The sequence below is a fragment of the Kogia breviceps genome, chromosome 3, assembly GCF_026419965.1.
Source record: "Kogia breviceps isolate mKogBre1 chromosome 3, mKogBre1 haplotype 1, whole genome shotgun sequence".
NCBI lineage: Eukaryota > Metazoa > Chordata > Mammalia > Artiodactyla > Physeteridae > Kogia > Kogia breviceps.
Window position 1 is genome coordinate 101,437,581 of NC_081312.1, and position 12,435 is coordinate 101,450,015.

The following is a 12,435-nucleotide window of genomic DNA, read 5'->3' on the forward strand; positions in this document are numbered from 1 at the left end:
TCAAAACTAGTTTCCAAACAACCTCTCCTGTTTCAAACCTCCATGCCTTTGCATGTGCTGTTATCTCTGCTTAAAGTGTCCCTCCAATTTCTGAATCCCTGGTGAATTCTCACCATTCCTTCATGTCCCAGCTGAGGGATCTCCTTTCCAGCCAGTTTCAATACTGTGTGAAAATCTCCTTTTGGGGGCCTGCTACTCCATTAGACCTGGGGTTCTTCCAAAGTAGGAGCCACGTGTGGCTCATCTCTGCGGCTCCGGCTCAAAGCTGTGCCAGTGTGAGATGAATCAATGTTTCAAAACCGAGGGCGGGGGCTGCCTCCTTCCTGGTCAGCTCTGACACTGCCCAGTTGTGCGTCTACTCCTCTCCTCCCTCTCCCTCCTCCCTGCTCGGGGCGAGTCTTCAGAACCCACAGTCGACTTCTCCTTCCCTAGAACCGCCCACAGCTAGTGTTTCACTTCCTCTCGGGAGGCGGATCCTCGGAGGTCCCTCCCCTTTCGGACGCTTCGGGAGTTCAGACGTCAGGCGCAAGCCTCTGGTTCAGCTTCTCCCGCCCTTAAACAGCAAAACCGAGAATCGAAACTGCGCTGGATACCATGCAACAGGAGGCTGCACCCGCCCGATCTCCGGGGCCCCAGCAGGACCCCGGACTTCCCCACGACCCCACCATTCCTCCCCCGGAGTCCCTCTCCGAAGGCCACGAGCCCAGCCAGAGCCCCACAGAGGTACTAGTACTGCGTTTGGGGAGATGGGGTTCAGGCTTTGTTGATTTTGGTTGGGGGAGATGTGGGGAGGGACAGGGGAACTTGGCCAAGCACCTTAAAGAGTGACACAAAGAAGGAAGACCAGGTATGAGTTACTGACCTTCTTGGTTTGGGGTAGTGATCACGGAAAGTAGAAAATGGGACGAGGATAAGTTAGAGGGGGCCTCTTTGGGCTGCGATTCTCCACGAGCAGGGGAGTAAGATGCTGAGGGTCAGTGGCACCCGGGTCCGGACTCATCCACCCCCACGCTGGGACCTGCCTCTTATCCCCTGCCTCAGACGTCCCCTGCCTCAGACGAAGGACCACCTATTAGGGAGAGTAGTAGCCTTATTGCACCAGCCTGGGAATCCCCAACATGTCCCAGGTGTGGAAAAACAAGAACCCTAGTTCCCAGATCAGAAAGTGGGAGAGAGGTGTTTTGGCTAAGGCCTCAGAGTTCCTGTGGTCTCTCCTTTAGGAAGCTTCTTGGATCCTTTTCTTGGAGCACCCTGCTCCCCTAACCCCCATCCCCAAGGGGTTTATTAGGGGTTTATTAGTCTTCTCCTGCACAAACTCCCTAGCCACCCCCGACCCCTAAAGGAACTACTTAAATCAGTTGCTGTATGTTCTTCCAGGCCCTTTTTATAGTCCTTCATGACAGTACAAATAGCACCGTATTGCAGTAACTTTCATTATTTGCATTTACACCTAGGAATAATATTAACAATACTAGTTAACATTTATGAGTATTTCTCATGGGCCAGGTACTGTATTAAGCACTTTTTTGTGGTAAAATGTTATCAAATATATATATTATGTATGTTTTCTCCATTTCTAAGTGTACAATTCAGTGGCATTAAATATATTCACAATGTTGTGTAGCCATCACCACCGTCTACTTACAGAATTTTTTTATCTAAACAAAGTCTGTACCCTTTAAACAATAACTCCCCATTCCCCTCTTCCCCCAGTGGCTGGTAACCTCTAATCTACTTTCTCTGTGAATTTGCCTAGTCTAGATATCTTCTATAAGTGGATTCCTACAATATTTGTCTCTTTGTCTCTGCATGATCTTACTTAGCATAATGTCTTCAAGGTTCGTTCATGTTGTAGCATGTGTCAGAATTTCCTTTTTAAGGCTGAATAATATTCCATTTTGTGTATATACCACATTTTGTTTATCCATTCATCTGTTCATGGACACTTGGGTCGTTTCCACCTTTTGGCTATTGTGAATAATGCTGTGTACAGAATGAGTGTATAAGTATCTGGGTACTTGTTTTCATTTCTTTTGGGTATATGTCTAGATGTGGAATTGCTGGATCATACGGTAGTTCTATGTTTAACTTTCTGAGGAAACATCAAAGTGTATTAAGCACTTTATGTGAGGTTATATGATATACACTTAGTGAGTCTCATTTTTAAACTTAAGTTCCTTGAAGGCAGGAATTTGTCCTATACATCCTTTTATCTCAGGGCCTAGTACTGTGTCTTAGGAGAAGTAGATGCTCAGTAAATTGTGGAGTGAGAGTAGGAAGGCCTGAGTAAGTGGAGGATTGGGGTACTAATGAGCCTGGGTTTTGCATCATCCAATGACAGCCTGGTATGGAATAGGAAGTCCCACTCTGAGCCTGCAGCCATAGGGGCGGGTGTCCATTGGGCGGGGACTCCTGGGACTTCAGATCTCACCTCCCTCTCTGATCCCCCAGCAAGCCATGGAGGAAGAGTTCCAGTTCTTGTGCTGCCAGGGCTGCCGGGCAGAAGCCAAGTGCCCCAAGCTGCTGCCTTGTCTGCACACGCTGTGTTCAGGATGCCTGGAGGAGCCAGGCATGCAGTGCCCCATCTGCCAGGCGCCCTGGCCCCTAGGCCCTGATGTGCAAGCCTTGGACAACGTCTTCTTTGAAAGCTTGCAGCGGCGCCTGTTGGTGTACCGGCAAATCGTGGGTGCCCAGGCACTTTGCACCCGCTGCAAAGAGCCGGCCGACTACTGGTGCTTTGAGTGCGAGCAGCTCCTCTGCGCCAAGTGCATCGAGGCGCACCAGTGGTTCCTCAAGCACGAGGCCCGGCCACTGGCGGAAGTCCGCAGCCAGTCGGCGCGGGAGTTTCTGGATGGCACGCGCAAGTCCAACAACATCTTCTGTTCCAACCCTAACCACCGCAACCCTACGCTGACCAGGTGAGCAGGCCTGCCCAGGGTGGGGTGAAGCATCTAAGAGCGAGGTAGAGGGTGCGGGAAGCAGGGATCCAAAGTCTCACAGCCGGGAACGTGAGTCAAGGAGCTTCTAACGTCTTGCAACTCAAAATAAGGTCCACAGACCAGCAGCATCAATAGCGATGACCGCAATTTATGCTGTCCCGTGCGAATGGATGGATAGCAGTACTTTCCAATTTCCCCTTGTAAGAAATAATGCTGCAGAATCATCTTTTCACCCATATCCAGTCATTTCTTCAGGATAAATTTTTAGAAATGCCATTTCTAGGTGAAGGGTTATGAAAGTTTTACATTTCGATACATGTTGCCAAACTGCCCTTTAGAAAGTCTCATAGTAGAATTTTCCAGAAGCACTGCCATGGAGTCTCAGTATAGCTGGATTCTAGGATGAGATGTGGGTAGTTTCTGTCTGAAAAGTCGAAACCGGAGCACTGCACTTCCTGGGAGTGTCTGTATGAGAAAAAAAAAAAAAAAGTCATGTCCAATACTAATGATTTTTACTAAACAGCGCAGGATTTTAATTCAGGATTTTTTGGATAGATTATACATTTATATGGTGCAAAAAATTACAAACAAAATTTCCAGAGAGGACAAAGTCTCCATTCCACTCTGTCCGCCATCTGCCTAATACCCATCACTTCTCCCTCCCCCATCCACGTTTAACCATGGTTACCAGTTCTGAATGTTTCCAGAGTTTGTGAATATACACACAGGTAGGAGTATATAGTCTTATATGTCTTATTTTTCCCCCTTTAAGCAAAAGGGTAGCATATCTATGTGAACTTTTAATACCCCCCTCCCATAGATAACTTGTATAAGATTGTTGGGGATCTGCTTGCAAAGTGAAAGTATTCTTTGCCCACTGGGGGCACACTCAGACAGAGCTCCATTCCTGCTACACTGACTGTGGCTTGCTTACTTCCTGCTTGGAGATTTACCAGCTGTACTACCAGATTCCTCCACAGCTGATACTATTGTTTAAATTTGGATTTCTTTGTTTATTGTTAAGGTTGAGGTCTAGTGACTTTTCATATGTTTGTTGGCCATTGAGCTTCTTCATTTGTGAATTGCCTCCTGAGGTCCTTTGCTTGTTTGTTTACTTTTAGAAATTAGTCTTTAATTGTAAGAGCTTGTTATAGTGCAGATATTTTTCCTGTGTTGCCCTTTGCCATTCATTCAATATGAGGTGTTGTGTTTAAGTTTTTAGTTCTATGTAGTCCAATCCATCAATCTCTTCCTTTATGGTATCTGGCTTTGATCATCCTAGGAAAGATTTTTCCCATGCCAATGTTGAAAATATTTACTTATACTCTATTTTAATAATTTGTTTTTATAGTTAAATTTTTCATTCTCATGGAATTTATTTTTGTGTGTGGTATAGGGTAAGAACCCTTGCTTTCCATTTCTCTCCAAATGGAAAGCCAGTTCTGTCAACAACTTTTATTGAATAATTCACTCTTTTTGTTTGTTTTTTCCCATTTTTAAAAATCAAAGTATAGTTGATGTACAATATTCTATGTTACAGGTGTACAATATAGTGATTCACAATTTTTAAAGGTTATACTTCATTTATAGTTATTATAAAATATTGGCTATATTCCATATAGCCATATCCTTGTACATATACAAGGATATGTACAACATATCCTTGTAGCTTATGAATAATCCACTCTTGCTTTGATCTGAAATGCCCTTTTAATCTTGTACTAAATGTCCATGTAGTCATGAATATGTTTGTAAATCTCTGTTCTGCACCAAACTATTCTTATGCTAATCCTTACTACTGTAAGGAGTTCTGTAGGTTTATATTTGATGGGGTGAATTCCCATTCTTCTTCAAAAATAATTTTGCTCTCATAATTTGTACAGTTGCTTTTGCTCTTGCAATTCATGCAGTTTCAGAACTTACATATTCATTGAGATTTTGACTGAGATGACATTAAATCTTGGAAGAATTGTCCTCATCTCTGGTTATATCTTTGGATTTCATAGTTTTATTCACAAACATCTTGAACTTTTAAATTATAGTTAAATTTATAATATGTAATAAAATTATGAATGGAATCTTTTCCCATTATAATTTCTCACTGGTTATCATTAACATTCACTAATGCTATTAATTTATGTGTATTTATATTACATCTAGCCATCTTATTGGGCTCTTTTATTCTTGTAAGTTTTTTAGTTGATTTTTTGGATTTTCTAGGTAAACAGTCATATCACCTACAAATAATAAAAACTTTTTTCTTTCCAGTATTTATACATATTACCTCTTTGTAGCTTTGTTTCATTGGATTGACCAGAACTGCCAGGACAGTATTGAATAATGTGAAGCAGTGGTTAGAAAAGGCAACTTTGTCTTGTACCTATCTTTCATGAGAGTTTCTTATGTTTTCTTGTTTAGTATGATGCTTGTTATTGATTTCCTTAGGTGACTTTAAAAAATTACATTAAGAAAATTGCCTCCCACTTCTAGTTTTCTAAGAGTTTTGTTGTTGCTATTATTTTGTTTTATTTTTAACTAACGAATAGATGTTCTTTTGGACTCTGAAGATGTCCTTTCACCTTTTAATATGATGAATTAATAGGTTTCTTTATGTTGAACCATTTTTTAATTCCTGGGAGGAAAAAGTCTATTTGGTCATGATATACTATTATTTTAATTTCTAGCTAGATTCCATTTAGTACTGTTTTATTTAGGCTATTATCTATATTTATAAATGTGATCAAATTTTATGAATATGTATGATTTCCTTGTCAAGTTTTCTTATTCATTTGATAAGACAACTCTTTCAATGAGTTTGCAGGCTTTTTTGAACATGATAATATGTATAAGTTGCTTAGCATAGTGCCTGGCACATATTAAATACTCAATAAATGTTAAAATGCTACTCTGATAATTTCGCTGCTGTAGACTACTTTAAAGAACATAGCAATTCAAGCTTATAGAAGTTTCTTGAAAAACTATCTGATACAGGTACCTTTTTTGAAGAGTAGGTTTTTTCCCCCTTTTTTTTGGAATGTTTTCTAGTTCATCCTATCTTTTATAATTTAAAAATCTCCTCTATACCTGTAATTGTGTCCCCTTTCTTATTTCTAATGTTGTATATTTATGGTTATTTTAGTGATCTTTTCAAAGCACTAGCTTTTTGGTCTTTCCTTTTATTGCTTACTGATATTAATGTTCTCCTTTTTTCTAATTAATCATTTTGTTTTTATCATCATTATCTTTCTTCTACTTGTCTCTCATTATTCATCATCTAACTGAACATTTAATTCATTTATTTGTTATCCTTATTGTTTAATACGTTCTCCTGTGAGTATGATATTGGCTGCCTCCCGTAACTTTGATGTAGTGTAATCATAGTCAATCATTTCTCAAATATCTATAATTTCAGTCTTTTATCTTTTTAAACATTTTTTCTTTGATGTTTGGAGGAGGGAGTTTTCTAAAATTTTCAAGTGGCTTGTGATGTTTGATTTAAATATTTGATGTTAATTTCTACAGTATGGTCACCTAGTATTTGAGTTATATCTGGGACTATACTGATGTTTTCTTTGGAGCCTTGGACCATATTCCATGGACTAGCATATTCCTAGGATTTTATTAAAATGTGCATTCTTTCTAGAGATATATATATCTCTCCTCTTTCTATTCTGGTTTAAATTTTTAACAAACATATTAGAACGTGTGTGTGTGTGTGTATGTGTATCTCTCACCATCAAGAGTAGATTACAACTGTTCTTCCAGATAAGATAAAACTTTTAGCATACTTTTTCTTCTTCCCTCTTTCTCTTCCCACATTCAGATACAGTTGAAATAACATGAAATTTTAGTTCTAGATTATTACCAAATTTTATGTCTTTTGTATTCTAAGCATCCTTTTTTGACAGTTATTAAGTGTCATCATCACATTATAACCCACTTGTTATCTATAATCTTAGATTTTAATTAGTTTCATTGCTCACAATATTTTTTTCTATAACATATCTTCCTCTTTCTTCAATTATTTAATGTTATTAATTTCCCATTTGGCTGGAATACTTCAAGTAATTTTTTTTTGGTTGCTTTTCAGAGTTTACCTTCTGGAATCTTGATTGCCTTAACTTGCATGTCCTTCATTTGCTGTCACATTTATTTTTTAATTTATTTTTTATTTTTATTTTTGGCCATGCCACGCAGCTTGTGGGATTTTAGTTCCCTGACTAGGGATCAAACCTGGACCCTCAGCAGTGAGAGCACGGAGTCCTAACCACTGGACCACCAGGGAGTTCTCTGCTGTCACATTTAAAGGAAAATTTAGCTAGGTGTAAAATTCTGAGGTCACAATCACAAATCTTTCATCTTGGAGTATATACACATTGCTTCATAAATTTGTGGCCTCCAGTGCTGCAGATGAGAAATTTAATTATTATCTAATTATTTTTCCCCTGTGGGTAATCTGTTTTTGTTTGCTAAGGATTTTTATATAATTTTTCTTTATTCTTGAAAATGATTGATCAAGCTATAGGTGTTTTCTTTTTTCAATAATCCTCTCTGACATTGTTGAACTGAGAATTCAAGACTTTCTTCAACTCAAAGAAATTGTCTTCTACTTTTTTATATATTGATTTCTGTTCATTTGCTTATTTTTTCTTTTTATAACTTGTTTTTTTGTGTGTGTGGCTTTTTTTAAATTAACTTTTTATTGGAGTATAGTTGATTTACAATGTTGTGTTAGTTTCTGCTGTACAGCAAAGTGAATCAGTTATACATATACATATATCCATTCTTTTTTAGATTCTTTTCCCATATAGGTCATTACAGAGTATTGAGTAGTGTTCCCTGTGCTATACAGGAGGTCCTTATTAGTTATCTATTTTACGTATTGTACTGTGTATATGTCAATCCCAATCTCCCAATTATCCCTCCTCCCCCACTTTCCCCCATAACCCTTCCCCCACTTTCCCCCATAATCCTTAAGTTTGTGTCTTACATCTCTGTTACATCTCTCTGACTCTGTTTCTACTTTGTAAATAAGTTCATTTGTATCATTTTTTTTAGATTCCACATATAAGTGAGATCATATGATACTTATCTTTCTCTGCCTGACTTATTTCACTCAGTATGACAGTCTCTAGGTCCATCCATGGTGCTGCAACAATTGCAATCATGTTTTTTTAATTGCCAAACAAGGTCAGTGTTCTCAGGATGCTTTTTCTTGTCAGCCTGTTCTTGTTTTCTCAGTGTATATTCTTAAATCTCCCTGAAAAACAAACTTAGAATTTTTAGGTTTATGTTTCCTATATTACCCTTTTTTTCAGTGTGAGCCAGGAATCAGTTTGGTCCCCATTTTGGCTGCTGATTCTCTTTATAGGTCTTGTGGTTCTGTGTTGTCTGCTCACATGTAAATGTGGATATCTAGATTGCACAGTCTTAGTAGCTGATAAGGGCTGGCAGCAATTGTATAAACCACAGTTTACATCTCCTACCCTGCGGTGGCGATGGGGCCTCTCCCAGAGCCCCAGATGGTGGTAGTTTACAGAGTGCTTCACCTCTAGTATGGGGGGTGGATTTCTCCACAGTGGGCACGGTACAAGGGGCAAGGAGGTCCAGCCAGCAAGAGGACAGGATTCTTTTCCCTTGAGCATGGCAGATGGCTTCAAAAACCTGATAGTATTGCTTAAAAATCGTACACACACAGTCACAATTCACAGTTGTTTCACAATCTACCAGTGGTTACTAGAAAAACTCAACTTGTTTCTTCTGCACAAAACCTCAGTGTCATAAATAACTCACAACTTCCTGCAGGTTACAAGTCAGTAATAAACCATTCCATCCTTTGACATTGAGCTGACTTAGGGCTCACACTGGGGAGCAGCATCAGAAGTGGCTTTAAACTTTCAAACTCAGCCTGGGAGTGGCCTCCCTGGGGCCATTGGCATTTGATCACCATGCCTGTGGAGTCCATTCTTTCAGCCCACATTCCTACTATGTAGCAAGCCCTCTCCTAGGTGCTAGGGTATAAGTACAAACAGATACAGCCCTGGCCCTCTGAGGTCACAGTCTGGTGGAGGAACCAGATCTGCAGTTAACAATCGAGGCTGCACAGTGCTTCAAGGAAGCCTGCTCACCATTGTCACTCTGTGCTGATAGTCGCCCTTAGGACAGTGTGATAAGACACCGTCCTCTCTCTCATATTTTCCCTTGCCAGATGGCTGACATCCCGTGTGTGCTCAGTTATTTAAGGGCAGAAGGAAGAAGGAAGGCAGGCACCAGGCATGTGATCTCAGAAAAGGCCACCTGCCCAGCCTGGATTGGCTGGGGATGGCAGCTTCCAAGGAGGTGTCACACTTAGCCTGGCCTGTAAGGAAGCGGAAAGGGGAGGGAGCATGTACAAAGGCAGAGGCACCAGCAAGTCTGCTGCATTTCAGGAACTGCAAGTAAAGGCTGTGCACGAGGGCTAAGGGTGAGCTAGTGTTAAACATGGGAGAGTTGGAGGAGTTCGGACTCTATCCTACAATATCCGGGACAAAGAATGTTCTCAGTTTGCTCCGTTTTCCTGCAGTTTACTCTTGTACCAGTGAGTATCCTGTAGAACACAGTGTGAATGGACCTTTGGGGACTCTGTTGGAAACCCACTGGTGTTATTAAGGCAGAGAGTGGGATGATGTTCAGATCCTCTTTCTGCACTCTGGTACTTGGATTGAAGTGGGCAAGTTTAGGAGCAAGGAGACCAGGATTTTTTTTCTTTGGATGCATGCTTATTTACATTTTACCCTATTCCATAAAGAATTTGAGATTTACCACCTTTACTGTTGGATATATGACCCAAGCGGAACTGAAGCAAAGAACCTGGACCTGGGGAAAGGGAGCCACATTAGGAGGCTGAGCCATGGTGCAGGTGGGGGTGAGGCCTGCAAGAATGCAGAGGTGGCAGCATGGGGAGAAGGCCAGAGTCTCACACGGCCATGGCCTGCCTGACTTGGAGGTCAAGGTGGCTGCCAGCCTTTTCATCACATGTGCTGGGGAGCGCTGGGGAGTGCCTTGCAGCCAAGGGTAATGGGGGTTTAGGACTGTCGTTGGAGCTGAGACCCATGTTGGGGTGTCAGATCCCAAAGCTTGGCTGGATGGGGTAGGGGAATTAATCCAGGACCATCAAAACTTGTAGTGGGAAGAGGTTTAGTTACAGTTGAGTGGGGAATACGAAAGACCTGTTATTCAAGTTTGAGACATATGATGAGATCATAAACTGGGAAAAGAGCTCTCCCAAGACCAGAAGTTGGAATGATTGGCAACAGGTGGGGAGAGGCATCCTGGGCAGCCCAGGGGAGGGTTCAGGGCAGAGGTAGACATCATGCAGTGGTGGCAGGAACCAGAGTGCAGGGGACAGGCTTAAAACCAGCCTTGAGTGACGCTCCCTGATCCCTTGGTACCTGGGCAGTGCCTTTCAATAGGAAACTGAAACTTTTTCCAATACGGTCAGAGAATGGGCTCTTCTGGTTGAATTTGACCTCTTCTTAACACAATAAAGCACCTTCCTGTATTTTGAGGTGTTTTTTCCTGTGTTGTTACCTTAATTCCTAGACCCTCCTATAAGATTATTGAGGAAGAGAGAATTGTTGCAAGAGGCCCAAACATTAATGGGAGCTCATCCCCAAATAGGAGATCTTATCCAAGCCAGGGCCAGGACAGGACGCAGGATTTCCTGACTGCAGACTCTGCAAAGTCTGTCCTGGTGCTGCCGGCCTCCACATACAGGTAGTTTTCAATTAACAACCCGGCCAAGTTGCAAAAAAAGAGTTCTACAAGTTGCTTGTCTGGAGCTCAGAGTGTATGTTCCCTTACAATTACCTTATTCAAAGGAAGCATGCTATTTCAGCAATGTTAAATTTAATTTTCCTTGACTTTGATGAAAGAAAAAGATACTAAAGTAAAATTAGACTTGCTAAACTTCAAAGAAATATTTCTTCATCCTAAAATATTTCCTAAAAGACCTCTCTAAGATTAAGCAAAAAAATTACTAAGGCATCAAGAGGCTGGAGTCATTATAGTTTGTTTTTAATGAATTGCATCCATTTTAGACAGTAACAAAGTCTTTGCCGTGAAAGATCAGGACGGTCCACTCCCATGTTTGTAGTCTTGGTTCCATGTCACAATGGCTCTAATGCACAGCACTGGTCCTTTCACTTTAACACCACTTTTCATGGATTCTTTGTTTTGATTCAGCTCTTGGTTGGATGGATGTTGGCAATCAGCAGTTTTTCTCAAGAAGGACTTCTGTGTTCTGACGTCTTAGAGTGTCTTGGTGTTGAGAATGTCTGTCAGTTGCTTTTATGCATGCATGACATCTTGGCTGGGTGGAATATACCTGGTCATGGTCTTTCCTTTAGAGCTTTGTAGACTTTGCTGCATTATCTTCCAGCATCAGACATCCACCAGGAGAGGCCTGAGGCCAAATTTATTTGCTTTTTCTGTCTCGATGCCTAAAGATATTTTTCATTCTCTAAGTTTATCAATTTAACCAAGCTGTCTTGGTGTGGAACATATTGTATCAAATTATTCTGAAACCCGCTTGCTCCTTTAGTTTAAAAATTCTGTTTATTTCAATGAAATTTTCTTACATAACCCCTCCTCTTTCTTCCTCTTCCTTTCCTTCTCATTTTCCTCTTGCTCTATTACCATTAGTATTACAGTTTTTAATTTATGATTTTATTTTTTTTCTGATTAGTAATCTTAAGAGTATTACCACAGTTTCGGGGAAACTTAAATATTTAGTGAGTATTGAATGAGTAACAAAGATCAGAACCACAGTATACACTCAGAGTTACATAAAATCATTTTATACCTATTTTAATAAAAGTACTTCTGGAGAATATCAAAATTGTTTGTGTCACATAAGGAGTTACTGCTTGTTTCCTATGTCACCAGATTCTGTTAACATTTAATGATTAACTTGATAGTCATTGAATTTTGTAACAAATGCCTGCTTTGGCATTTTTTAAAAAATAAGTTTGTTTATTTAATTTTTTTATTTTTGGCTGTGTTGGGTCTTCATTGCTGTGTGTGGGCTTTCTCTAGTTGCGGCGAGCGGGGGCTACTCTTCGTTGCGGTGTGCAGGCTTTTCATTGCGGTGGCTTCTCTTGTGGAGCACTGGCTCTAGGTGCGTGGGCTTTAGTAGTTGTGGCACGTGGGCTCACTAGTTGTGGCTCACCGGCTCTAGAGCACAGGCTCAGGAGTTGTGGCACATGGGCTTAGTTGCTCCACGACATGTGGGATCTTCCCGGACCAAGGATCGAACCTGTGTCCCCTGCATTGGCAGGCAGATTCTCAGCCACTGCACCACCAGGGAAGCCCACTTTGGCATGTTTTACAGTTTGGATTTGTTCTGCCAAAGCTGTTAGAGTTGGGGAGGTATTTTGAGATAGGTACAACTAAATAGAAGAGCTGTCTGTTTATACCATATGTTATTTAAAACAGTATTAAGTTATTGTTACCTTAA

At 40.8% G+C, this 12,435-nt stretch overlaps 1 protein-coding gene across 8 annotated transcripts in view; it reads left to right on the top strand.

Annotated features, from left to right (window-relative positions):
• Positions 1-451: 451 nt before the first annotated feature.
• PML (PML nuclear body scaffold) overlaps positions 452-12,435 on the top strand; it is a 43,748-nt gene continuing 31,764 nt past the window's right edge. For 4 of the 8 annotated variants that reach the window (XM_059058629.2, XM_059058632.2, XM_059058630.2 and 1 more), the window contains exons 1-2: positions 452-723; positions 2,452-2,918. In XM_059058629.2, coding sequence (XP_058914612.1) covers positions 595-723; positions 2,452-2,918 — 596 coding nt within the window. In that variant the 5' untranslated portion in view covers positions 452-594. The remainder of the gene's footprint in view (positions 724-2,451; positions 2,919-12,435) is intronic. The other 4 variants (XR_010839709.1, XM_059058641.2, XM_067029337.1 and 1 more) reach the window with 2 other exon arrangements.